Raw genomic sequence first — 24,383 nt, 5'->3', positions numbered from 1 at the left:
CATCCGCGCCCAATCCGCGTGCGCCGAGGAGGAACCCGCCCCCCACCTCCAGTTCTGCCAACAGCGCTCAGCCTCCGCCCCGCTTGGGCGGCTCGGCCCGGCGCGCACGTGACCCCGCCCCAGCCCGCCCCGCCCAGCCGTGCCAGCGCGATCTACCATTGGTTTCTCCAGGAGGACCCCGCCCCCGACGGGGGCGGAGCCGGAGATGCCCCGCCCGCCGCAGAGCGGGGCTCCTGCGTCCCGACGGTGCGCGGCTGCCGGACCGGGCTGGCTGGCGGGCGGAGCCGGGTCCGCGCGGCTGCTGCGGGGCGATCGGGCCGGGTTGCGGGCGGCGCCATGGTGAGCGGGGCCGGGCGGGCCAGGCTCTCCGGCGCGGCGAGGGCCTGCAGAAGGGGAAGGGGCGGCCCCGGATGAGGTGGGGGCGCGCGCGGGACGGCTTGTCCGCGGGCGGGGGGGGGGTGGTCTCTGCGGCGGGGGAGGAGCGGCCCGGGTCGGGGCGCGGCTTCGGGGGGAGGGTCTGTTCCGGGGGGCCGCGCCCGCGGGCGGGGGTTCTTTGTCCACTGCGCTGCTGCGAGATCGGGACAAAGGAGGCGGTGGGGGGCGGCGGCGGCTTTGCGGGGAGCGGGTGTCCCCTCAACCCAGTGTATGCCCCGCACCGCGGCCCGCAGTTCTGCGTCCCAGACTGGCCACCGGGCTTCTCGGGACACTTCGGGATTTTTTGTAAATAATCGAAGGCGGGGATCCTGGCAGCCTCCAGGGTAGTCAGGAGGATTCCAGGGGTGGGGGTCGGGGTCCTGGAGACGTCTGGTGCCCGTTTCGCAGGTGGGGAAACTGAGGACGGGCTGCGGCGTTTGGTGCCCAGTTCCGTCGGCGGTGACTGCGCGGCGTGGGCATGACTGGGTCTCGTCCCCCAAATCCCCCCTCCCCCCACCCCCCGTCAAGCCGACTGGAGTTGCCTCTCCAGCTGTCGTTCATCCTCCAGCTGTCGCCCCATGGGTCGAGCCCCTTCCTCCCTCCAGCTTCACTTAGCTCTTTGGTAGGGTCGGGGAGACGACAGAGTCGCCTGGCAGGGTTAAAAGAGAAGGGTACATGGAGCGCGCCTGGCACCTCGCCTGCACGTCGCCCGCGCTTGGCAGGCGGGAGCTGCCCGGGCGCTTGTCATCCCTGTGTCCCCAGCGTAGAGCCCTCGGCCCGTCACCCAGCCTGCTCCATTTGGGGGTGGGCTGGGGTTCATCTGTCCCCCTTGGCCCCTCAGGCATGGGGGTGGGGCGGTGGGGGTCAACAATATGAAATTTTAGTGTCAGGCTTGAAATCCCGGATTCTGGATCCAGGCTGCCTGGGATTGAATCCCTGCGCAGTTACTTTTGAGCTGTGTGACCTTGGGCAATTGACTTAACTTCTCTGAACCACAGATTCTTTATCTGCAAAGTGAGCAGAGTAGTGACTCTGGTTGTCTTGAGGCTGAAAGGGGATGATCTGTGTGAAGTGTTTCACTAAGTGTCTGGCACATAGTAATCACAGCCAAATTACTAAAGTTGTTTGGCAAGTAGGCTGACCCTTGGGCAGCCTGTGAGAATGATCAGTGGCTGATTCACAGGGTGGGGACGCAGGAGACTGACTGACCTTGGGGCAGTCCCCAGGGTGCTGCCTATACCAGCTTCCTCTTCTGCACCGGGGAACTTAGGGGGTTCTGGTGCGAGTTTCCTCTTCAGGAGGGAATGGGTGGGCGGTGGAGGGTGAGATGACACTGCTGCGGAGCTGGGCACAGCCCAATAATTGTTAGTCTCCATCGACACCTCCACTGTTTTGGTCTTGGCTTTAGGGGGACAGGGGCCTTTGTGGTGCTTCCTTGGGTCCCAGTGCCTGCTCAGGCCTGGCACAGAGCAGATACTCATCTGTGCCCTGGTTGTGCCCAGGTTGTGCCCCATCCTCCCTCCAGTCCTATGTTTCTAATCGAAAACCAGGCAGGAAATGTTTCTGGTTTGTAAACTGGGGTCCCCCAAATAGGCAAGAGGGTGGTTTTTTGGCATATGTGACAGGTGGCTTTGTTGGGGGAGGGGACATGACTTAACCCCTAGGGGCAGGGCTGGAAGCCACTGCAGGGGTAGTTGGTCCCCTGTAAGCAGGACAGGCCCAGAAGGTGGAGGCTGCGGGGCAGGGGTGGCAAGCTGGTGTCCAGCTGGGCCAGGAGACACTCACAGTGTGCCCAGTTAAGCGAAAAGGTGGCAGCGTGTTCCTGAGGAAGGGTCTGTTAGTGGCACTGGGCCTGGACCAGGTTCTGTACCCTCCTGGGAGGCAGGTTCTTCTGGGGAGTGAGGGGCAAACCTAAGGACTTGCTGTCCTCCCTGTGGCACCCAGGAAAGCATGGTGCCTGGTGACTTGCAAACACAGCGGCCCTGTAGTCCTTCTGTTTTTACATTTCTTATCACTTCCCAGCCTCCCCACAACCTGGCTGGGGAGGTCAAGGCCTCGTTCCCATTTTACAGGCTGAGAAACTGAGGCCATTAGGAGCAGCTTGCTTGGCTGGGTCAGAACAGCTTGTGATAGTGAGGGGAGGCATGGGATGGGGCAAAGAAGGGGACTTGAACCTGCTCTGCTGCTAGTTGGGCTCCACTGGACCTTGAGTGTGTGAAGGAACCTGCAGAGTGTGGTTAAGGCTTCGTTTGGGGATCCCCTGAGGAGGCAGAGGTGACTGGACCCCGCCTTAGATTGGGGAAAACCTAAGCTGTGGGCCTCCGAGGGTCAGGGGGACAGTGGGAGATGCCTGCCCTCAGCTCACTGGTGGCTGAGGCAGGGATGGTCCTTTTATACCCATTGGTGGGCCGGGGCACAGGGTGTGGGGATGTCAGAGGAGTGGCATCTGCAGACTGATGAGGCTGGATTTTAGAGCTTGTTTTTCCAGGAGCAGTGAGTGCGATGAGGGAGGAAGAAGGAGCAGGGGGGTGGAGGGAGGGTGGAGGATTGGCACCGTATGTTTGGGGGGATCCAAATGGCCTTGGGCTTCCAGTGCCAGCCTTTGTCCTGACTGAGTGAGCTGGCAAGGAGATGCTGCCGAGGTTGGGAGGAGCGTGGCCTGGATCCCACCCCCAGACTGCCCAGAGACCTCAGGCCCTGGCTGTGCCCTGGCCCCAAGGCTGGCCCAACACTCTGCATTTGGAAGACCATTCCCTTTGTTCTTTCTGCCCACCCTCTTCCAGGGGCACATCCTTTCTTGCTGATCACTCTTGGGCAGTCGGCTCAAGCTTCCTGCGCCGCAGTTTCCCCATCTGTGAAACTCAGATGGTAACAGTGAGCAGCGCAGGCCGCTGGCTTGTTGGGAGGCTTAGATGATTGTACTGAGTAAGCTTTAACTACTTAGATGATTGTTCTGAGGTGTCCAGGCTTCCCACGTGCCATGAGGAGCATCCATCCACCCAGCCCACACTGTGGCCCTACCTGTCCTGCCCTGGATCAGGGTGAGGGGTCTGTTGACTTGCAGGAGACACCTTGGCTTGGAGGAGCAGGAGGGAGGCCGGGGAGATGTGAAGCAAGGTGTGGGGTCCAGCCCAGGCCAGAAGGGCTCAGAGGGAACCACCGGCCATCCTCGTGGTTCAGGTTCCTCTGGGATCTGCATCTCAGTGGCCTCCTCCCCACCTCCCTGCAGCGTGTGTGGGGACAGCTGCCCCTCCATGGGCTCGGGCCAGGCCTGTCCAGGACCCACTTGCACACGTGGCTCCTGCCCCCATGCTCAGGCTGCAGCCTGTCCTCCCACGCAGGCTGCCAGCTCCCTTGAGTGTTGGAACCGGCGTGGGGACCCATAGTAGCTTCGGGATCAGGGGCCTGGCTCAGGGGTGGGGGTTGAGGACTGTTAATCCCCCGGGAGCAAGGTCTCCTCTGACTCATCGCTACCTATCTAGGCTGGGAGCACTCAGCAGACATTTATTGAGCACCTGCTCTATGCTGGTAATAGGACTGGGGGTCCAGCAGTGGGCAAGAGGGACAGTGCTCTCCTCCTGCAGGCTTAGAGTCCACTGCGGGTAGGAGACCGCAGCCAGGGAAACACATTCCCTGACCCAAGAGAATTTAGGTAGCAGAGAGCACTGGGGAGTAAGAGGAAGTAGTACAAGGTGGTGACCAGTGCGGGGCGGGGGTGGGGGTGGTCTGGAGCCTGGGTGATCTGGGAAGGCAGCCCCGGAGAGGCACCTTCTGAGAAAGTCCTGTATGAAAGGAAGGAGCCAGTCATGGGACACTCGGGGAACACTCCATGCAGAAGGAACAGAAAGTGCAGAGGCCTTGAGGTGGGAGGCGGGAGGGTGTGACGAGCTGGGGAGGCAGGGAATTTGGATTCTCTGCCTGTGCCAGGGAGGGTTCTGAGCAGGGGATGACGTGATCAGATTTTTTAAAAGATCAGTTCTCAAGAAACACATGCTGAGTGAATGAAGGAACAAGCACACACTTTCAAGGGAGGGCCAGGGACCGCAGGCTGGGTGTGACCGTGCCCTGGTTACCTGGCGCAGTGCTCACACCAGGTGAGAGGCCCATCCCTGGCTCTGCCCACTCCTCCAGGCCTGGGGCAGGGGGACCAGATAGGGTTTCGAGATCACCACTCCTCTCAGAGGGTCCCAGGACTGCTCTTTCCACCCCAGGACTTGTGGGCACCTCCTGGGCTCCCCAGCTGATTTGGTCCCTGGGGTCCCCCCTTCTCAGGTCTTGCTGCCATTATTTGATTTCTCACTTCCTGTCCCTGAACCCCCACCCCCACCCCACGCCCCAGACACACACACTTCCCCTTCCGAATTGATACCGACTTGCCTTCCTGTCCAGGAGCCCAGTGGGAGGGTAGGCGCCCAGGAGGCGCTGGACACAGAGGTCCAGGGGAGAGGGGGAGGCGGGGAGGGACGAGGCAGCTAGGTGTGCTCCCTGGTGGGAAGAGAACATGGGGGTTGGGACAGGTTCATCCAGCTGCAGCCAGCAGGCTCTCCTGGGGTTGGTGGGAGGTTACGTGTACCATCTGGAGGCCCAAGAGGACAGGCTGAGCGGGGTTATGGGAGCTGACAGCAGCCCTGATGGTGGCAGGGGAGACGTGAGGATGACCTGCGCACTTGAGGGCACAGAAGTGTGCAGAGCCACTCATGGAGCACACAGCCTAACGGGAGAGGCAGGTGCTAACCCAGAGGCCCTGACACAGAAGCCAGGGTTGCAGACTGAAGTTGGTGCCCTGGAGGGAGGCAGCAAGTGCAGCTGAAGGACTCCTGGACTGTAGGGGTCAGGAAGGCTCCCTGCCTGAGCTGGAATCAACTAGGTCAGGCTTCTCAGCCTCCACGCTGTTGGTGTTTGGGGCTGAATCTTTGTTGGGGAGCTTTGCAGCATTTCTGGTCTCCATCCACTCCATACCAGTAGCACCCCTCCCCACACACAGTTGTTATAACCAAAGATGTCTCCAGACGTTAACAAATGATCCTTTTCTGGGGCACAGTCGCCCCACCTAAGAACTACCGAACAAGAGTAAGGGGAGCAGAGCATCTGGCTGGGCAAAGGCCTGGAGGTAGGAGGGAGCCTGGAGTCAGGGGAGAGGGGCAGTGGGTGGGGATGCTTCACATCAGGCCCTGTAGGTCACCGTAAGAACTTAGGGCCTTTCCTGTGAGTGACCAGAACTGGCTGCAGTGGGTCCCCACAGGTGGACCAGCAAGCCTGTGGATAGTGATGGCAGCAGCTTGACCCTGGAGGTGGTGAGGAGGGGGCAGACTCCAGGGATATCACCTCCTCCTGCCCAGGACCCCTCTGCAAACATGGGCATGGGCAGCAGAGCAGTACTGGGGGCCTGCAGGGTTTTCCCAGGGCCTGGTCCCTGGACAGACTCAGGAGCGTTGACTTCGCTGGGTTTGACCTTCAGGCAAACCTGGTCCTAGGGTGGGGGTGGAGGAGACTACCTAGGGTAGGTAAGAATCATTTCTGATTAAGGCTGTCATTGCTCAAGGACAGCAGGTTCCATCCTGTTTGGATGGAAAACCTTCCCCTCCCAATGCTGTCTGCTTGCATTGATGTCAGTCTTCTCCCCAAAAAAACGAGTCCAGACAGCTGAGCACCGACTCTGTGCCTGCCCTGTGCCCAGGGCATTGTGGGCTCTTTTGAATCCTCATAACCACCTGGGTGTTAGTTACTATTATTTGCTCCGTTTATGGTGAGGCAGGAGAAATTTTTTAAAAAGTCCCCTGGGTCCCAAGAGCCTGCTAGCATCAGCACCTCTTGCCTCTATGGGCGATCGCTGGCTGGGCCTTGGGACATTTACACCCCCTCCCCGCCCCCACACAAACCGGCTGATTCTCCAGCTCCAGCCACCGGCTGCCTGACCTCTCCTCAAACTTGCCAGCAGGCCCTCCTGCCTTCAGAGCCTAAGCAGGCAGTGTTCCTCTGCCAGGAATGCTCTTCCCCAAGGGCTGGCCTTCCCGCATGTCTCAGCATCAGCATCGCCTCCCTGAGTATTGCCTGGCCCACCCAGTTTAGCATGGTGGCACTTGGTCCCCTATATTCCTGGCATTCCATTCCTCCATCGGTAGTGACAGGTGTTTGGTGTACTGACGCGTTTGCAGTCTGGCTCCCGCACCACGTGCTGAGCTCCGTGAGGGCAGGGGCCGGTCTGTCCCACCCTCCTCTGCCCTCAGAGCTCTTCCTGAGCCAGGTCGCCTACAGCTCCTTTGTGGGCAGAGGCTGTCGCCAGCTGCACCCTCTCACAGGTGTTCCGGAACTCATTGAGCTATATGTGTCGCCTGTTCGCGAGAGGAGCTGATGTCATTTCCCTGCTTTCGAATCCCTCGTCTCTGGCCATCATGAAGCACTGGCTCCTTTCAGGCTGTGAGCAGTTGCAGAACACCTAGTGGGTGCTGGGCTTCTAGAATATTTACTTTAAACAGACTCTCTTTCAGCCTCCGCTGCAGTAGGGCCACAGGTCTGGGGTGTCCCCTCTCCAGCCTCTCAGGTCCTTGGCTGAGTGAGGCTGACTGCCTGTCTGGTAGCAGAGGCACTGAAGGCATCAAAGGTATTAAATGGAAGTGGCCAGGGTGAGCGAAGAGAACGCTGGCGGCATCGCGAACAAAGAACCGCAAACGCCAACCAGCTGGTTTTTCACTAGGATGAGGGTGGGACGGACAGGCTTAAGAGCTGATTGAAAATAGACCCCACGGAAGAGCCAGCCCAAGTGAGCTGTCAGGGTCCCCAGTGATGCCTTACCTTGCTTTGTCTTTCAGGGCTCTCGTGTCCAGCCTGGGTTCCAGCCTCACTGAGCTGTCCCCACCCAAGGCCTTCCTGCGGAGAAAGCCTCCCCAAGCGCTGACCATGTCTATTATGGACCACAGCCCCACCACGGGCGTGGTCACGGTCATCGTCATCCTCATCGCCATCGCCGCCCTGGGGGCCTTGATCCTGGGCTGCTGGTGCTACCTGCGGCTGCAGCGCATCAGCCAGTCGGAGGACGAGGAGAGCATCGTAGGGGATGGCGAGACCAAGGAGCCCTTCCTGCTGGTGCAGTACTCGGCCAAGGGACCGTGCGTGGAGAGGAAGGCCAAGCTGACCCCCGGCGGCCCGGAAGTCCATGGCTGAGCCGAGATGCGCAGGCTCCTGGGCCTGTTTGCATCCAGCCGAGAGGCGCGGGAGGGGCGAGACCACAGACATGCTGCTGTCTGAGAGGAAGGGTTGACGCTCGCTGGCATGGCCTCGCTGGGCTTCGTCATCGCATGCACTGACTCCCGGGGTCCTGGCTGTCCCGAGCTGGGGCTCGGTGGCCCTGGGCATCCCCTCGGCCTCCTGGTGGGGCTGCCCATTGCAGGCAGTGGGCAGGCCTGACCTTGCTGGGGCTCATGGCCCTGTAGCGCTTTTGTTACTTGAATGTTTAGCTGAGCCTGTTTTTGATGGAACTACTACTGTAACGCGTGAACTCACAAGCCTGTGAACTGTAAATAGGCCCCAGAAGCACGTGCTTAAGCCTCTTTTGCTGATTTTTAAAAATATTGTATAGAGCACATGGGACTGTCTGTACGAGCGCTGAGCTGAGTCAAGGCTGTGGGGGAGGGTCTTAGACTTGTAAGGCCCACGTTGCACTTGGCAGGGGTCTCTGATTAACACGTGTATATGTAGAGGACGTGACAGGTCAGTTGTCAGCCTGGCAGCTGACCTGTTGGGGCGCTTTGGCAGTCTCTGCTTTGTGAGCAATGGATGGAGAAGCAGCACGGCCCCCCAGCCCCCACACCCCTTTTCTCTAGGTAGATTAGGTCGTTAGAGGCCAGTTCCTATTGCTAGTGGAGTTACTGCAAGGAAGCCACTGCAGCTGCTTGGGAGCCAGTGAAGGACGAGTCAGAGCACGAGCCCTGAGGGCTGCCAGGCATCCTAGTGGCAGAGCAGTTTCTGGCCCCTGTGGTCTTGAGCATGCTGAGCACCCCATCCCCACCCGGCTTTACTTAGGGCAGGCTTCGCTGGAAACACCAGAGCCTCGGCGGCTGCCTGTATCTGTATCCGAAACCCAACTGGCCCGGGAAAGAAAGTTGTTTTTTTGTTTGTTGTATTTAATACTTTCTGCACTGGAGGGGTGGGGGAGGGGACTTGGTTTCTTCCCCCTTCCCTTTTCACAAATTAGCTTCCTTTCCTCTCAGATTACCACCCACTTTCCTCAGCGGGCCAGCCAGAAGGAGGGGCCCCTGACTCTGCTCTAGGAGCGCCAAGTGCAGGGGAAGATCATTTCCCAAGTGCATGTGGACGCGGGAACCCCCAGCAGCCTAGTGGGCGCCCAGGGGAGGGTTGGGGGAGAGTGTGTTTCAGGTTCAGGACTTGGTGTTTTGCAAAGATGAGTTGGTGGCTCTCGGTCAGGCCAGTGACCCCCACTCCCACCCCTGCCCTGCATCTCCAAGGTGTCCCCTGTGTATACTTCAGTGAACTCGCTTAGGTTTTTAATTCTACCACTGTAAGCGCATCCTTAACTGTCATAATTAAAACATGATTTGTGTCGGCATCCTCTGTAATAAGCTGAGCCGCAGAGTGCTGGCCCAGAGCACCTGAACCACCTGCCAGCAGTATGGGCAGGGAGTTCCTAGGTGGCCTGGGGCTGCCCACTATGCCCCTCTCTGACCCCATAACTCTGGCTTCCTGCTCAGGCTGAAGGCAGCTCCTCTGGCCTCATCCAAATCTCCTCTAAAAAGCATGCTGAACTAATCTGCTTTCTAGAACCCCTAGGAGGGAGCTTAGGGAACACTTATTTTAGCAGCTTACCCCTGAATTAAGAGTCAAACATTCAGGAACAGCTTGGGGGGAGGGGAGGGGTAGCTAGTTAGGCAATTTGAGCTGAAGGCAGGTTTGAGAGAGCACAGGTGGGCTACTGAGGAATCCTTAAAAGGCAGCTGGGCTTAGCACAGAGGAGCAAATGCCTCTGGCCCCCACCTGGAGGTGTCCAAGCACGAGAGTGAGGCTGGAGACCAGCAGAGGCCCTGCAGGGTGGAGTGGGCAGGACACGGTGTGGGTGGGAGAGGCGCAGAAGTTCTAAAGGTGCGAACTGGAAAGTCAGGGAGAAGGTATGCTTTCTAATGAAGGACATAAGAAAAATGAGGAAGATACAAGGGTGTTGGACCAAATCCCCCTGAGTTTCAGGACTTCAGGCTTTCTACCTCTACTTTCTGCAGCCGGCAGCCGACACCTAAGGCTGTCCTTCACCCACGTAACCGAGGAGCTCCTGGGACTTGCATTTCCAGTCCCTGAGCCTGACCCTGAAAATGACCATCGCTTGCCTGTCACATCCGCCCTGAGCTGCTTACCGTGCCAGTGAAGTTTTGGTTTTGAGAAGATAAAAGCATCACTTTCTCCTGAGTTCCACTCCTGGAGGTTTCCTACCCACAACATCTGTGCTGCTTGCGTCAGGCTCGTCAGCATGGTGTCAGTGCCAGGGGAGGGCCGCTGGCGTGGCGGGACACCAGCGGGCGGTCTCTGGAGGAGAGTGGAAGTGCCTGCAGAACTGGTGAACAACCACATAATAGCTCTCACTGTTCTTATTTATCAATAGCTACTTTTTAAAGCGTAGACACCAGAGCCACACACTCACATGGCTCAGTTAAGTTATGACCTCTCATTGAATTCTTTCTGAATAGCCCAACTGTTGCGTCCACATTTTCTGATTAGTCAGTCAAGAAACTGACCTTTCATCCTGCATGTCACTGCAGAAGCAACAGGAGGGGAATGGGGAGGGAACTCCGACACTGAGCCACTAAAAAATGGACTAATTTTTCAGACAAATCCTCAAATGGACTGTGCTACTGTTTCTGTCTCAAAGCTACCAAGTTTGTGCAATAAGTAGAGGGGATGTCCCTGTTCAATAAAAGCTGAATGACATGACATTCAAATTGATTTTCTAGACCACTGAGAAAATCTTTATTTACAATAAATTTCAATAAAATTTGCATAAATATATTCCCAATACACAGTTTTCGCCTCTGATTTCTTCATGTCATTTTCAAAGTTAGTCTGTCCTGTTCTCGTTGCTCCTTTCGGACGCCAGCGTGGAGCTGATGTTGGAAGGTGGAGGAGTGCTGGTTGGCAGCCGGGGAGCACCCGAGGGCTCGGGGGATCCTGAGCGCACCACTTTCGGGGGACCGCGGGCTTCAACCCCGTCCCTGTCCTCCAGTTTCCGCTCCATGGTGGCCACCAGGAGCTTGAGCCACGTGTTTTCAGTGAGGAGGTTCTCCGAGGCATCAGCCAGCTCCTGGAGCTTGCGGGCCACCTCCTCGAGCTCCCGGGTCTTCTGCTCGTACAGGGCCTGCAGCTGCTCGCTGTGCAGCCGGAGCAGGCTGTGCTGCCTCTCCAGGGTGTGCTGCTGCCGCAGCAGCCGGTGCTCGTCCCTGCGCGCGCCCGCCAGCCGGGCCTCCACCTGCACCTGCACCCGCTGCAGGGTGCTGATCTCCGCCCTCAGCTTCTGGATCTCTCTCTCCAAGTGGGAGATGTGCCCCTGCTGTAGGACAGCCTCACTCTGAAGACACTCTTTGGTAGAAGGGTTAGCCAGATGTGTGGGGGCGGAAGCAGGGTATGAGTGATGCAGAATGAACCTCAGCAGGTTTGGAAGGGTGATGGGAAGGTCTTCGGGGTATTTCACACTTAGGTCCTTTCTGGAGAGACAGGGAGAGGAGTCAAAGATAAGAGAGTCACACCACCATTTTTAGTCCAAAACCAGACTGCCACTGAAGATCAGGTTGCTTATCTCATACCAAAAGGAAGTCAGCACAGAACATGTCACCTGGCACAAAGTTTTCTACAAAGCTGAGGACGTCCCATATGCTGTTTCTGTAGTTACAGTGGTTTATCTCAAAGGTGTGTCTGTTCACAATCTTCCAAGAAAGATAAGGGCTTCCAGGCCCAGGCCTAAAGCCAGTAATGCCAGACGCTGGAAGTGTGGGGAGAGGGGCCTCTGTGCTCTGAGAGGCCCAGTGGCGTGTCAGGAAGGGTGTCCTGGGGCAGGACTGCCACCCATGTCACTCTTGTGGCCAACAGTGCTTGCTGAAATGGGAAAACATTTCATCCTGGTTCCTCAGTAAGCATTTATTACACATTACCCATGGCAGGAGATCTCAACTGGGGTGACTGTCCCCACCAGCAGACACTGGCCAACATCTGGAGACATATTTTATTGTCCCAAAGGGGGAGGTGTTCCTAAAGCCCCAATGTATAACAGACCATCCAAGAAACCAAGGAACTCTTAGGAATTAAGGCTGCCTGGCTCTGAGAGCAGAGAATAAGGAAGGAGGGTGACACATGAAGGGTTTTCCCCAAAGCCTTGTTGCAAGTCCTGATGTAGAAAATTCCTTTTTAGAGCTTGTCATTTTGTTTGCTTTTTAAAAAAAAATTATCTCAGGGCCTCACAGGGTTCCTGCTCAGTTCCTGTTCGAGTGCCTGGACAAGTGGCTCCTCTGTGGCCCTGCACTGCCTTGTCTGTTAAAGGGGGAAAAAGAGTGTCATCTCCCTCACAGGACTGCTGAAAGGACTGCACGAGTTACCTGAAGGCCATTTCAGTGAATGTTAGCTTAAAAAAAAATCACACTGTTCTCAAAGGAACTAGCCAGAAACCCCTCATTAAAAGTCTGCACACCCTCTCCACACACAGAGTCAGTGGCCGAATACCTAAGAAAAGACAAAAGGAGTTCTATCAAAGAGTAGCCCTTTCCCTATGAGGTAAAAATCATAGGGAAATTTAAATCAGATATGCCCCATTTTATAAGTTTATGAAAATGTTTATGGTCCAGGGAAATGGAATAATTTTTAAAATTTGGGGTTAAGTACCTTAACCACGTCTTCCTTTAAAGCATAGTTTTCTTAACATGTAAGTGTTCTCCAAGTGGGGCCTCCCAGCCCCACTTCACCTGACAACTAAAAACATCCAGCCCCTGTGAGGTGTGGGTGAGGACGGACAGGCAGAGGCTGGATCCGCCACCAAGTTCTGCAGCACAACCTGGTCTCCAAGGACAGAGTAAATGTGAATCATCCCCAGCAAAGGGCTGCTGAGACGCCTTAGTATGGGTATGTGGAGACATTTACAGGACAGAAGACAACATTAGTGAGCATGCTGTTATAGAGTTTCTGGAGCGACCTCCATGAATCTTACCTGGTGAGTGTGCTAAGATGCTTTCAAACTTCTTAGAAGTAGCAACGATACAGAGTGCCAACAAACTGCTTCCAAAATGATAATCATTTTGAAAGTGTGGTGGTAAAAGGCCCCACTGCTTATGAGATTCTCCTCTAAATTCACCAGGAGCGTGTTTATGCACCTCTAGCATGTAAAAGGCCACACACAAAGATGATGAAAGGGGTAGAAGGTATCTCCTCCACAGGAAGGGCTGTAATACTGAGGGAGGGTGGGGTGCTCCTCTACAGAAGTGGGGTCCTTCCCCAGGGGACACGTTAGAGTGAGTCCCCACTCCGGCCCTGATCTGGCCCAAGGCTGGGCCAGTGCACCTGCGTTCTGAAATGTCGCGGCACAGGAAGGCCGGCCCTTCCAGGAGCAGAAGGAGGCCCAGACTGCCCACCGTGGCAAAAGACAAGCTCTTTCATGTGGTTTCTCTTTCTGGATTATACAATACAATGTGCTCACTGTGGACAATTTGCAAAGGAGGTAAAAAGCGTACAAGAGGCACCCCCCAGATCACAGGTCATCCTTGCTCCTCCAAAATCATCGTTGTCAATATTCTGACATCTTCCCTTCTGCACATATTTTAACCAAGTGCACGGGTAAATTTATATTTTACTAAAACACATACACACTTTCACATTCTTTTCACTAAAAATAACATAAGCATCTGTGCTGTGAAAAAGGTCTCATTGCGTGCTATCAGAAAGTCTTTTCATTTTGTCTTTTGCAAGCTGTCAGCTCATAGCCTTTGTCCATTTACCTTCTGAGTAAACTGAACGCTCACTTTGGACCAGCTAATGGGAAGCTTACTTCACTTTTGATTACCATTTATTTTTAGGAAATAAGAAAAATTCCATTCCAAAGCAGTAAGGCTTTGTTTTACCAAACTCTCTCCATTAAAATAGAATTGGACAGTCTTCTCCTGTTCAGTATTTACACTCTTGAATTTTCAATTCAAAGGAAACAGGAAAGGGCTACAGCGACCTTCCTGCAGGGCGCAGAGGAGCTCATCTCTATGCTGACTGCATCAGGCAGCTCTGGAACGAAAGGCACTCGAACACACAAGTCTAGTTGCCGAGAACTTCATGCAAAGGCATGTGCTGGGTGTTAGGACTTTGAGGCTTTTTCAAACTGTGTTTGGAATTTGAAAATTATGCTGCATTAAAGTTCATGCCCCACCTCTGTCCCACCCAGATGAAATGACTTGTGATACTGTCCACAGTTTCTTGACTGCATGGTACTTTAGACACTTCTTAGAAAGAAAAAGGCTCATCGCAACACAGCGAGCAGAAGAACTAGGTGAGTCATACTCTGTTTTTAGTGCGTGATTTGACAAGACCCTACCACCACAGGAAGTATTCCAGCAAGAAGTGCTTTGAGATAAAGAGGAAAACCGAGGAAATGATTCAATACATATGAAGGAAGTACTCTCCTAGAGAAACACGAAAAGCATGGCAGCGGCTACAATAAGTGGTAAAAGTGAGCACAGGAGATTAAAACATTTGTGACTTAGGGACGTCACTAAAATAATCCTGCAAATGCTTTTCCCTCTAAAGATACTGTCAAAGCCATGTGACTGGGTCCCTGAGGGCCCATCCTTTTAAAAACAAAAGGGAATCTGTACAAAGCAAACATCTGGTTTATCAGGCTTTAAAGGGCCAAGAGTTAATTTCCCTTCTACAAAACATCCCGATCCACATTCACTAGCTGCCAGGTTGGTGTCCCCTCGCTAACAGCCCATCCCTGCTTGCTGGGCTCTCAGGGAAGCTCTGTGATCACTGACCTTGGAATGCCACTGAGACAAATGTGAACAGATCAAGGTGACGACCCCGTGGGGACAATCACAGAAGTCTGCGCACTAGGGGAGAAGATGCAGTGGGTAGCAGAGACCCGTTTCCTCCTTGCACCAGAGGGCCGAGGTGGTGGTCAGCAAGGTTAAGTGAGAAACGACCCAGGGGAAAGCTCAGGCAGGCCGAGCCTGCCTCCCTGTGAGGCTCAGCAGATGAGCTGTCATTTTGCCCCACACGAACCTGGGGCTCTTTGCCGTCAATCTCAGCACCCACTGCATGCTTGTAAGGCCAAGAAAGTGCAGGAGTTCCGGTGGCCAGATTCAGGCTCACGTAAAACACACACTCTGGAGGGGCAAACTTGCAAAAAACACCACACTTGACATTGTGACACCAAAGCCCTTTACCCTTGGTGCCTAATGGCACATTTTCGGGACAATACATTTTATTCTAAATAGTTTAGTAGTAACTAGTGATTTACATTTCACTTCTGTGAAGTATCTTAAACCCATTTCATTTTCAGCAAAAGAATCCCATGTGCCCAAACATTGAAAAAAATTCAGCATTACCTGTTACAGGGGAAAAATAAGACAGTAGGAAGACGGTCAACCATAAACTCCCAAGGAAGATCATTCTGAGATACATCAATCCTGGCAAAGGTAAAGAAAAGAAAAAGTGTAAGAGCAGCTCAAGAAACTCCAACCTAAAAGAATCTCCTCTAGCAGCTGAAGAACCCGGAGCAGCGTCTGCGCCCACACTGACCGGCTCCTCCTCAGTGAGTGCACCCCAGGGGTGAGTCAGGCACAGCTCACGCAAGAAGCTCTGATACGTCCAGGACATTCAACTGTCCACCTAACTTAGGGGAGACACACTGTCCTGAAGGTAAAACTTAACTTCCAAAAAAGTCCCTCACTCACCCCTCAGGAGTAGTCCCCCTCCACCCCAGAGGATCTGGGCAAATGCTTTAACCCTTCAATCAGCTCTGGAAAAAGGAAATCATGGCACAAAGTATATCAAGCCTCTCTGAAAATGGAAGAAAACTGGAAAAGAAAGATTACACTTTATACTTTTAAGTCTGGGCAGAGGCCAAAAAAGCTGTATTTTCTTAGTAGATTTTACATTAACTTTCTAATACAGAAAATAATATCTGGGCTTAATTGGTGCTGAACTAGGCGGGGGCCCCTCCTGCAGCTGGCACTGAGCTGGGCAGACAGGAAGGCCTCCCCACCCGCCCCCAGGGGCTGCTCAGCTGAAGCAAAAAGAACATCCGAGAAGGAGGAAGCGGCCTATGGAGACTCAGCCAGGCGTCAGTATTCACCAGGGGTGCACACAAAAGATAGAAATGAATAATGAACAGGACAGAAGTTCTCAGAAAGTAAAATTAGGGGCGGGGAGGGTGAAAATCACAGCCCTGAATTTTTCCAAAAGGATGAAATTCTCAAATGATAAAACCAAATTATAATGTTTTTCAAAAGATTTACTAACAAAACAGCACTCCTGCCTCTATCTGTAAGTCTACCTAAAACATCATTAGAGTTCTATTTTTCAAACAAGTGGTGTTGAATAGTTTATTCTATAATCAAATGTTTTTCTCCCCCCCTGACTTTTACTTCAAAGAAACCCCAAACTGTAAAACTGAAAGAAAAATATTTGTAAACATCCACTGAGAATCCCATTGGGCTAACTGGGACCTTCCTCCTGGGATTCTCATTCAGGCTCTGGTGTATATGTCTACATATTGTTAAGAGCAGTAATCATATTTCATTCTCTGTTTTTTCAATTAGTTGTTATGAAAAGCATTGTCCTAATGAAGGGGTGAAAATGCCCAACCATAATTTACTCAACCATTTCTCTACTGCTGGATATAAATACTACTACGAAGAGGAGCACATGCTGCTCTGGAAGTCCTATTTCCTTAATTCCCCCAAGTGAAATCAACTGGGTCAAAAATCTATAACCATTTTTTGTGATTTCTTACCAACGCTGCTAAAATGCTTTCCAAAAAGTCTGCGCCAAAAAACTCACTTATTCCATTAGCTACATCTGACTGTGCCAGTCTCATTTTATCAACACAAGATTCTGCCACTTAAGAGCATTCATTAATTTAATAAGCGAAAATAATACTGTTTTAGTTTACATTTATTAGCCTACAATTTCCCCACTTGTTTATTTACTCTCTCCTCTTACATATCATATCCTTTCTTCACATCGCAGTCCTTCTCAGCCATTTCTCCCTCCACCTCTCAATTTTTTTTTATTGTGGTAAAATACACATAACAAAAAATCACCACATAACCACTTAGCCATTTCTAAGTGTTCAGTTCAGTGGTATTAAGTACATTCATCATGCTGTGCAGCCATCACCACCAGCCGTTTCCAGAACTCTTTCATCTTGCAAAACTGAAACTCTGACCCCTTTAAACAACAACTCCCCACTCTCCCCTCCCCCCCACCCCTTGGCAACCAGCTTTCTACTCTGTCTCTGTGAATCTGACTACCCTAGATGTCTCATATAAGTGGAACCATACAGTATTGGTCCTTTTGTGGCTCCTTTCACTTAGCATTAGCATCCTCAAGGTTCACCCATGTTGTACTATGTGTCAGAATTTCTTTCCTAAATTAAAAAAAAAAAAAAAATTGGGGTGGTGGTGGTGGTTAGGTTTATTTATTTAAATAGAGGTACCGGGGATTGAACCCAGGACCTCATGCATGCTAAGCACACACTCTACCACTGAGCTATATGCCCTCCTTCTTCCTTCCTAAAATTTTAAGGCTGAATAACACTCCATTATATGTACAAGCCACATTTCCTCTCAGCAGTTTCTTAAACCATTTTAATATCTCAAGGTCAGGAGTGAATGAACACGTGATTCTGAATCCTGGTCCCTCACTTACAGGCTGTACAACTCTGGGCAAGTTACCTAACATTTTTGTGCCTCAGTTACCTCCTCAGTAAAAAGAAAGTGGCAATCATACTTGTTCTATGGAATATTCTGAGAAGGAAGTCAGGTAGTGTGTACATATATAAATCTCTCAGCATAGTAACTCCTCAAATTTGGCTCCAATCATTACTTACAGACTACATAACAATACGTAATACATACATACTATAAAATATAGCTGCTGTCCTTTTTAAAGTCTATTTTCTTTATTTTCATTGTACTTTTTTCCAGTGGAATCTGTTCATTTTTCATTATTTTTTCAATTGTTTCATTTTGGAAAGTTTCCATCTCTCAAAAGGAACTAGCAAACCCAACCGTCTATCTTCTGTTATTTTTTATGTTAAATTCTATCTATCTAAAGGGTTTTTTTTGGGGGGGAGGAGAAGATACAGCTTAAATCTAAATAATTTCCCCCTAAAGTGCCTACTACCTTATCCATAAACTCTTTGAGCCTCGTTTTTAGAAAACAATAAAGATTTTTTATTTACTAAAGAGGCCACATACATTACCACGGAATCACAAAATTAGAACACGTGGGTATCAGGCAACCTTTCCCCTTACTTGTAGGAATGAGGAGGGAAACGAGGCCTGGTGGAGAGACCTGCTGCAGGTCCCAGGGCTGGCTGGCAACACACCAGAGACTGGCCACTTTTTGCTGGGCCAAGGCCCCAGTGCCGTGTGTTCTGGAAAGCTGGCCACTTAGGGGGCTGTTGGAGGCACCCGGTCAGCACTGCTCCCACAGGGCTGCACTCACCCTCCTCTGAACTCAATCAAGACTAAACACACCCAACATCAGGGAAGGAATTCACTAGGAAAACTATGGCATCAATGAGATTTTGTTCATGGCTTTAAGCTGACAATTCAAGGCAGACCCTTGCAAACCACAAGGCTAAGATGCAAGGAAGAGAGAGATGCCGCAGCACCGGCCTCCTTACCTCGCCACAGTGAAGGTATCCATCGGCAGGAGCCGAGCCAGCTGGATAAAGATGTGATTGAGCGACGGACAGAAGCCGCACCATTGTGCATAATAAAGCAGCAGCACATCCTGGGGGAAGAGGAAGACGGCTGTTACTCGGCTTCTCAGGTCCTCGCTGCGCTCAGAGCCCAGCAGGCGTTCAATAAATGTTGCTCAAGTACAAATTACAGTGAAAATTTAATCTTTAGATATTTCCAATTACGTGCTTTCTTATGGATGTTTTGCAGTTACAAAACCACCATGTAATTCACGCATGTTCTGCAATAAGACTGTCATACCGTCACATGGTTGATCTTCTGTACATCAAAACCAACCCGCTCACCCCGACAACTGCAGCTTTCGAAATTATTTTAATAGGGGCAGACGGCTTGATGTTTGCCTTGCTCAAGATTCCATACCTGTTTTTGAAGGACTACTTCCCAAAAGGTATCAGTTGTCACTTCAGTGATTAAATGCTGAGAAGGGAACTGGGCAGAGTCGCTTCCAATAAGATGCCTTTTCAAGGGACTGTATAGAACGCTGAAGTTTTGAATGAAAGACTCTAAAAATAAAGACAAAATGAGATCAATTCTCTCAGTACAAGGAAAGAGGCTGGCCTACTTTACATGCTACCTTTAAAAAACTGGGCTGGCTTCACAGGCCCACGTTTTTAACACTTCACCTACAGGCAAAACCGTGAACAGAGCCACCCAGGAGGCAGGGGGGTTAACTTTGGCAGCAGTAACTCAGCAGATGGCACTTTAGACAGCAGAGCACCTTGCAGTGTGCAGTGTTCTATCATGCACGGACTGCGGATTCAATGCTACTTCCTTCTAACAGGACAGGTCCACAGGCAGACGCCTGGGAGCCTAAGTCATCCACACGCCACAATCGAGCCTTCCACCTACAACACTAAGACCTTCACGCACAACTAGCGCTGCAGTAACTGCACAAGCACCGCAATGCGGGAGGTGTTTATGCACTGATTTGAGGACAAGGAGCTACGGCTTTTGTTTCCTTTATTAAAGTTTGTCAAGTTTCTTTCTTAAAAGGCTAAGGGAAAAAAAAAAAACTCAATTGTATTTAGTGGAAAAACACATAAATAAACCCATAAATTATCCTAAGCCCTACCCTGAACCAACAGTTTTACTCTCCTCACAAAGTCCACTGTCTTCAGATTCCTTTGTCTCATCTGAAGCAGCACTAATCTGAGTTTCACTTCATTTTCTTTTTTCTAACTCTGTCCATTTTGAGGGCCTAAGGAACAATGCCATGTTCTGCAGAGGGAGGAGGAAGTGAAGACCGTCATGTGAACACTACAGAGACTTCATCGTCAGCACCTGACTTAGCTGGCTGCGTTTTTGAAACATAAAACCAAGAATCATTTACTAAGCTGAATGAAACCTAAATTCTGAAACTGCCCCAGAGATAGCTGAGTCAACTCTCCAAAACGACGACACACAGTGTGTTTTTTTTAACAAGGACCCTTACAAATTCTGGCACCAAATACAGGACAAAGAACAACGGAGCTAGATGTTTCAGAGCAGATACGGAAGATGAAAAGAAATCTGAAGATGGCTTCTCTCAGATTACCCTTAAATTAGAGTGCACACATCACGAGCTCACTAAATGCCTGAGTATTACTGAACGGAAGTCAGGAAAATCCAATAAACACTTACGTTAAAAAATACAGGCTTGTTTCATTTTAAGGAAACTTAGTACACCAAAATGTAACTGCAGGAAACATGAATTAGGAGCAATCTGTATTATCAATAGAGGATGCACTTCATAAAGTGACCGGTCACAGGGTTCCTTTAAAGGAGGCTTCGTGTTTACAATATATAATTTGATGTAGAGGGAAAAAAACATCATTTACGTAAGTCTTTTCAAACGTGTCTAGTGTAAGAAGCAAGCTTCACCTGGACTTAAAAGACGGCAGCTAAAGTGACTATTATTTAGGGGCTTTGAGTTTACTCTTGCTTTCATAGTTTCCAAAACTTGAAAATAAAAGGTTTTCCTCCCCCTTAAGTTCTTTCTGTCTCCATCTGGCAAGCGCTGACTTTCCTCCATGATTCCAGCGAGGCTGAACTAACATGGCTTTTGAATTCTCACTTCCTTGTGTGTACGTCAAGGATGTCAGCGAAGGCCTGGGAACAGGACAGTGTGGGTTAGCTCACCGCCGCTGCCAAGCCCTAAGGGCGAGCTCCCAGAGGCTTTCCCATAATGGGGCCTTACCCCCCTCAAAATGAGGTTCTTGCTGGTGTGCACCCTGACGCTTGTTTACTGCACTTGACGCTTGTGTGTTACAATCTAGGGCCCCACGGTCATAGCAGCACTCCTTGGCGTGTGGTAAAACAGCAGCAGAACAAATTAGGTCTGGTGGCCTTGATACATATACATTTAAACCTGTGAGACAAAAAGTGAGGGCAGGTGGTTCTCATGTTTCACTGCTTTCTATTTAAGTTCCTTTAGGATGAAGCTGCTGTGAGGGCTCACATGGCGTCAGCCCCTGGGAAGTTAGCACCAGAATGGCTCTCCACCGCCCTGTCCGTCACCGTGACCAGGTTCCCACCAACTGCAGCTCTCGCTACCTTAGGAAATGTGGCAGGTGCTGCCGACCTGGAACGCTGGACTCAGCCCCTAAGGGCTAAATGACAAACTTATCCAAAATCTGGCGTTAGGGCGTTTCTGTTCCATTTGATAGACAAATTAGCTTCTTTAAAAATTATGACCAGTTGCAGTGTAAAGACTTCAAAGGGGCTTAGAGATGACCCTCACGGCTGAACAGAATGAGGTGCCTACATAAAAGTCACCTAGGTTAAGTTAAGCAAAACATTATGCTTTGGGAAGGAAACTGCCCACAGTACCTAGGGTGAACTTCACAAGAGCTTGTTTAGGATCCAAGATATAGTGAGACTCTTCTTTCACATCAACAATCGCAGCAAATTCTTTCACCTGAGCAGTGCTCGGAGCACCCAGCCTCTCTGCATATAACCAAAATAAATTTGAATCCAAAAGGTAGATGTTCAGAGTCTTGTTGGTTCTGCAGCTCAGGCCTGTGAAGTTTGTGCTATTCATGTCCAGATCAGGAAAGAGATACCTGTTCTCCTCAATGTGAGGAACGGAGCTGGGGGTATCAACCTCACATTTCTTCTCGAGGGAAGAAAATGCAGTGGTCGGGCTTTCAAAGATACCTTGTTCAGAACCAAGGAAGCCCGTCTCGCCCCTGTTTATGGTCCTGCAACATGCAGTGTAGTAGCTGAAAGGGCTGTAGGAACTTAGAAAATTGCTGCATTCTATGCTGTCTGATGCCACATGATAAAAGGTCTGCTCCTTGAGGTAGAAAGAATCCAGAGCTGCTGCCATCTCAAAAAAGCTGCACTGGGGCATGCTGACCGAGCTCGGCCTGATGCCGCCAGCGGTCTGGTTGACACACAGTTCACAGACGTTGTGGGTCCTGGAGATGGAGTGCCACTGAGGCAGCACCACGGTGTTGCAGCAGGGGGATGCCGTTATCTGCGGCGGGTCCGGCAGCTGGGCTGGGGGCTCAGGTGCCAGGGACTTGAACACCGGGGCGTCCACTCGCCGCAGGTGCTGAAGGAGCCGCTCCACCACCTGGTCCCCGTGACAGTTGTTGTACTCCAAGGCCACTTCGGTGATCTGAAACACAGGGCGGAGGTCATGAGAGGCATGGGGGTGACTGCGGGAGAGGCTCCACGGCTGTCAGACCTGGAAAGCATCCTGATCTGACTCACAAGAAGGAACCCTGGCCTGAAGCACTGTGTCAAATAAGAAGCTGTCACACAAAAAGCTATGAACAGAGAGGTTTGGGTTATTTTTCAGAACATGTCACTCTGCTAACAAACACTGAACCACCTGTTTGGAGATGGAAGAGGTCTTAGAGGTCGATGTCTCAGTCTACCACGTGACAAGAGTGAAGGCCAGACGGTGAAGCGGCTCACCCCATGGCACACATCCAGGTTGTGAAAGAACTGGTACAGAGTTCGAATCTCAACTCCCAGGTGAGTGCATTTTCCTTTATATCTGTAAAACTCCTCCAGACGATGTCTTCTTTCTTCATCTTAACGGTCTAAAAACTTCCCAAGCACCTAATGAGTGGATCAAAATATTTCACAGCATATGTTTCCAAATAAACTCATGCCTCGCAGGAGGCTACAAACTCAACCTGTCCCAAACCATACTTATCCATTTTGCCTTCCTCCTCCTGCACCACGCTCTCTGGGAAGTGGCATCATCAAACTGGAAAAAAACACTGATTCTCAACTTCTCCTCTGCATCACCGCAAGCCTCTAATGCAGACAGCTCTGACTTCAGCATCATGAAGCAGCCCCTCCTTTGTATCCTCCCAGCCACTGCCTCAACTCTGGCCTTCAATTGTCACAGACTGCCACCATTTTCTCCCTCCATCCTTCTTAATTGAGCCTCCACACTGCCATCACTTGGTTTTAAAAATACAACCCTAAGTGTGAGACTCTTCTGCCAAATGACATTCAATGGCTCCCTATCACCTAGAGAATAAAACCTAACACAGTCTGACCTGAGTTTGCCTTTCTGGTGTTGCCCCACCATCTTTAGACCAGGCCAGGCCCTCTTACCATGTCATGCCTTTAGAGGACTAGCCAAGATCTCCTCCATCTGACAAATGTCAACACTCTCCCCAAGACCCAGCACCAGGGTGGCTGCTCCAGTAGAGCTAACCCCACCCCAACTCACCTGGGAAGAGTTCGGTCTGCATCTCCAGGGTTCCAGAAGCCCTTCCCAGAGAGTCTCACAATTGTCTGTTGAGAAGCCCCTCTGCCCCACAGGCTTATGGAGGCTCATGGGCAGGGACCAAGTTTGATTTATCCTGCTATCCCCGGAGCCTGGCACAAAGCCAGGCTCACAACAGATATTCAGTAAACACCTGGCGAACGAAGGGCATCTCAGGGTCATGTACACACTCCCGCTTCTCGGTGAGAACCGCTTACCCTCACATCAGTGTTAGCCATTTAGATTCACATTTCATTCCAAGACTCTTCCATTTCCAAACTGAGTATCTTTCACCACCCCAGTTTAATGAGAAAGACAATCAAGTCATTAAAGTCTAAAGGCATTCATACTCCCTAAAATAGAATTGTGTGCTAAAATCAAATCCCGCCAGTTAGTTTAAAGGTGTTAAGTCACTCAGGATTTTGTTTCATTAAAGAGAGAGTGTGTGTGTGTAAAAACCATTTAAAAAATGCTTTTCCAATTTAATAGAAAACCCAAATTTAATAACATATGATACTTACAGAGTTAATTTAAGACATATACATTTGTACAGAAAAACAGGTTATTTGAATGGTTCTTGGGCATAAAAAAGGTTACTTTAGATGACAAACCAGTGTTTTCTCCCCCCCGCCACCAAAAACATCTCAGCCTTTTTGAAAGATAAGGCTCTGACAGCACATTGTACAAAAAGGTCAAGATTATATAATTTGTAAAGAGCCCAGCTGCCCTCCTGCCCTAGTGTGGTACTACTTTATATTCAAAGACATTAACAGATCACCATCCCTACTCCTGAAAAAAATCCACAAAAATTCAAGTACAGTTGGCCCTCCAGATCCTTGGGTTCTGTAACCACAGTTCAACCAACTACGGATCAGACAATATTCAAGGGGAAAATTTCCAAAAAGTTCCAGAAAGCAAAACTTAAATTTGCTATGCACAGGCAATATTTACATAGCACTTACACTGTACTGGGTAATATAAGTCATCTTAGAGACAATTTAAAGTATCCGGAAGGATGTGCATAGGTTATATGCAAATATTACCTCATTTTATATACAGGACTTGAGCATGGTTGGGTTTTGTTATCTGCGGGGGTCCTTGAACCAATTCCCCCGTGGATACCAGGTGATGACTGTATTTACTGCAGTCTTTTATGAAAAGTCCAGGTAGGAGTACAGCAAAATAACTTACAAGGTCTTCTTCCTTCACCTCTTTCATTCTTAATATCTCCCACAAACAAAGCAGCCATGTAAAGGATTTTCTCAATTGAAGAAAATGTTTTGTACAGTAAGGCTCTTGAA

General features: G+C 50.9%; 2 protein-coding genes across 5 annotated transcripts in view; one reads left to right on the top strand and one right to left on the bottom strand.

Annotated features, from left to right (window-relative positions):
- Nucleotides 1-214: 214 nt before the first annotated feature.
- SNN (stannin) lies at nucleotides 215-10,431 on the top strand. 2 transcript variants are annotated; one of them, XM_031433261.2, is made up of 2 exons: nucleotides 215-339; nucleotides 7,224-10,431. In XM_031433261.2, exon 2 carries the CDS (start codon nucleotides 7,312-7,314, stop codon nucleotides 7,573-7,575), a length of 264 nt encoding a protein of 87 aa, XP_031289121.1. In that variant the 5' UTR covers nucleotides 215-339; nucleotides 7,224-7,311; the 3' UTR covers nucleotides 7,576-10,431. The 2 variants fall into 2 exon arrangements, with proteins under 2 accessions (XP_031289121.1, XP_031289120.2); XM_031433260.2 differs by lacking the exon at nucleotides 215-339 and adding an exon at nucleotides 395-415.
- TXNDC11 (thioredoxin domain containing 11) overlaps nucleotides 10,360-24,383 on the bottom strand; it is a 55,813-nt gene continuing 41,789 nt past the window's right edge. For 2 of the 3 annotated variants that reach the window (XM_010980039.3, XM_064478176.1), the window contains 5 exons: nucleotides 21,180-21,972; nucleotides 18,732-18,874; nucleotides 18,293-18,402; nucleotides 14,985-15,065; nucleotides 10,360-11,114 (listed from right to left, as the gene is read on the bottom strand). In XM_010980039.3, the coding sequence (XP_010978341.3) occupies nucleotides 10,472-11,114; nucleotides 14,985-15,065; nucleotides 18,293-18,402; nucleotides 18,732-18,874; nucleotides 21,180-21,972 (1,770 nt within the window). In that variant the 3' untranslated portion in view covers nucleotides 10,360-10,471. The remainder of the gene's footprint in view (nucleotides 11,115-14,984; nucleotides 15,066-18,292; nucleotides 18,403-18,731; nucleotides 18,875-21,179; nucleotides 21,973-24,383) is intronic. The other variant, XM_064478175.1, reaches the window with a different exon arrangement.

Source organism: Camelus dromedarius, chromosome 24, assembly GCF_036321535.1.
Source record: "Camelus dromedarius isolate mCamDro1 chromosome 24, mCamDro1.pat, whole genome shotgun sequence".
In the NCBI taxonomy this organism is placed as follows: domain Eukaryota; kingdom Metazoa; phylum Chordata; class Mammalia; order Artiodactyla; family Camelidae; genus Camelus; species Camelus dromedarius.
This window is presented reverse-complemented; position numbering and strand designations above follow the sequence as displayed.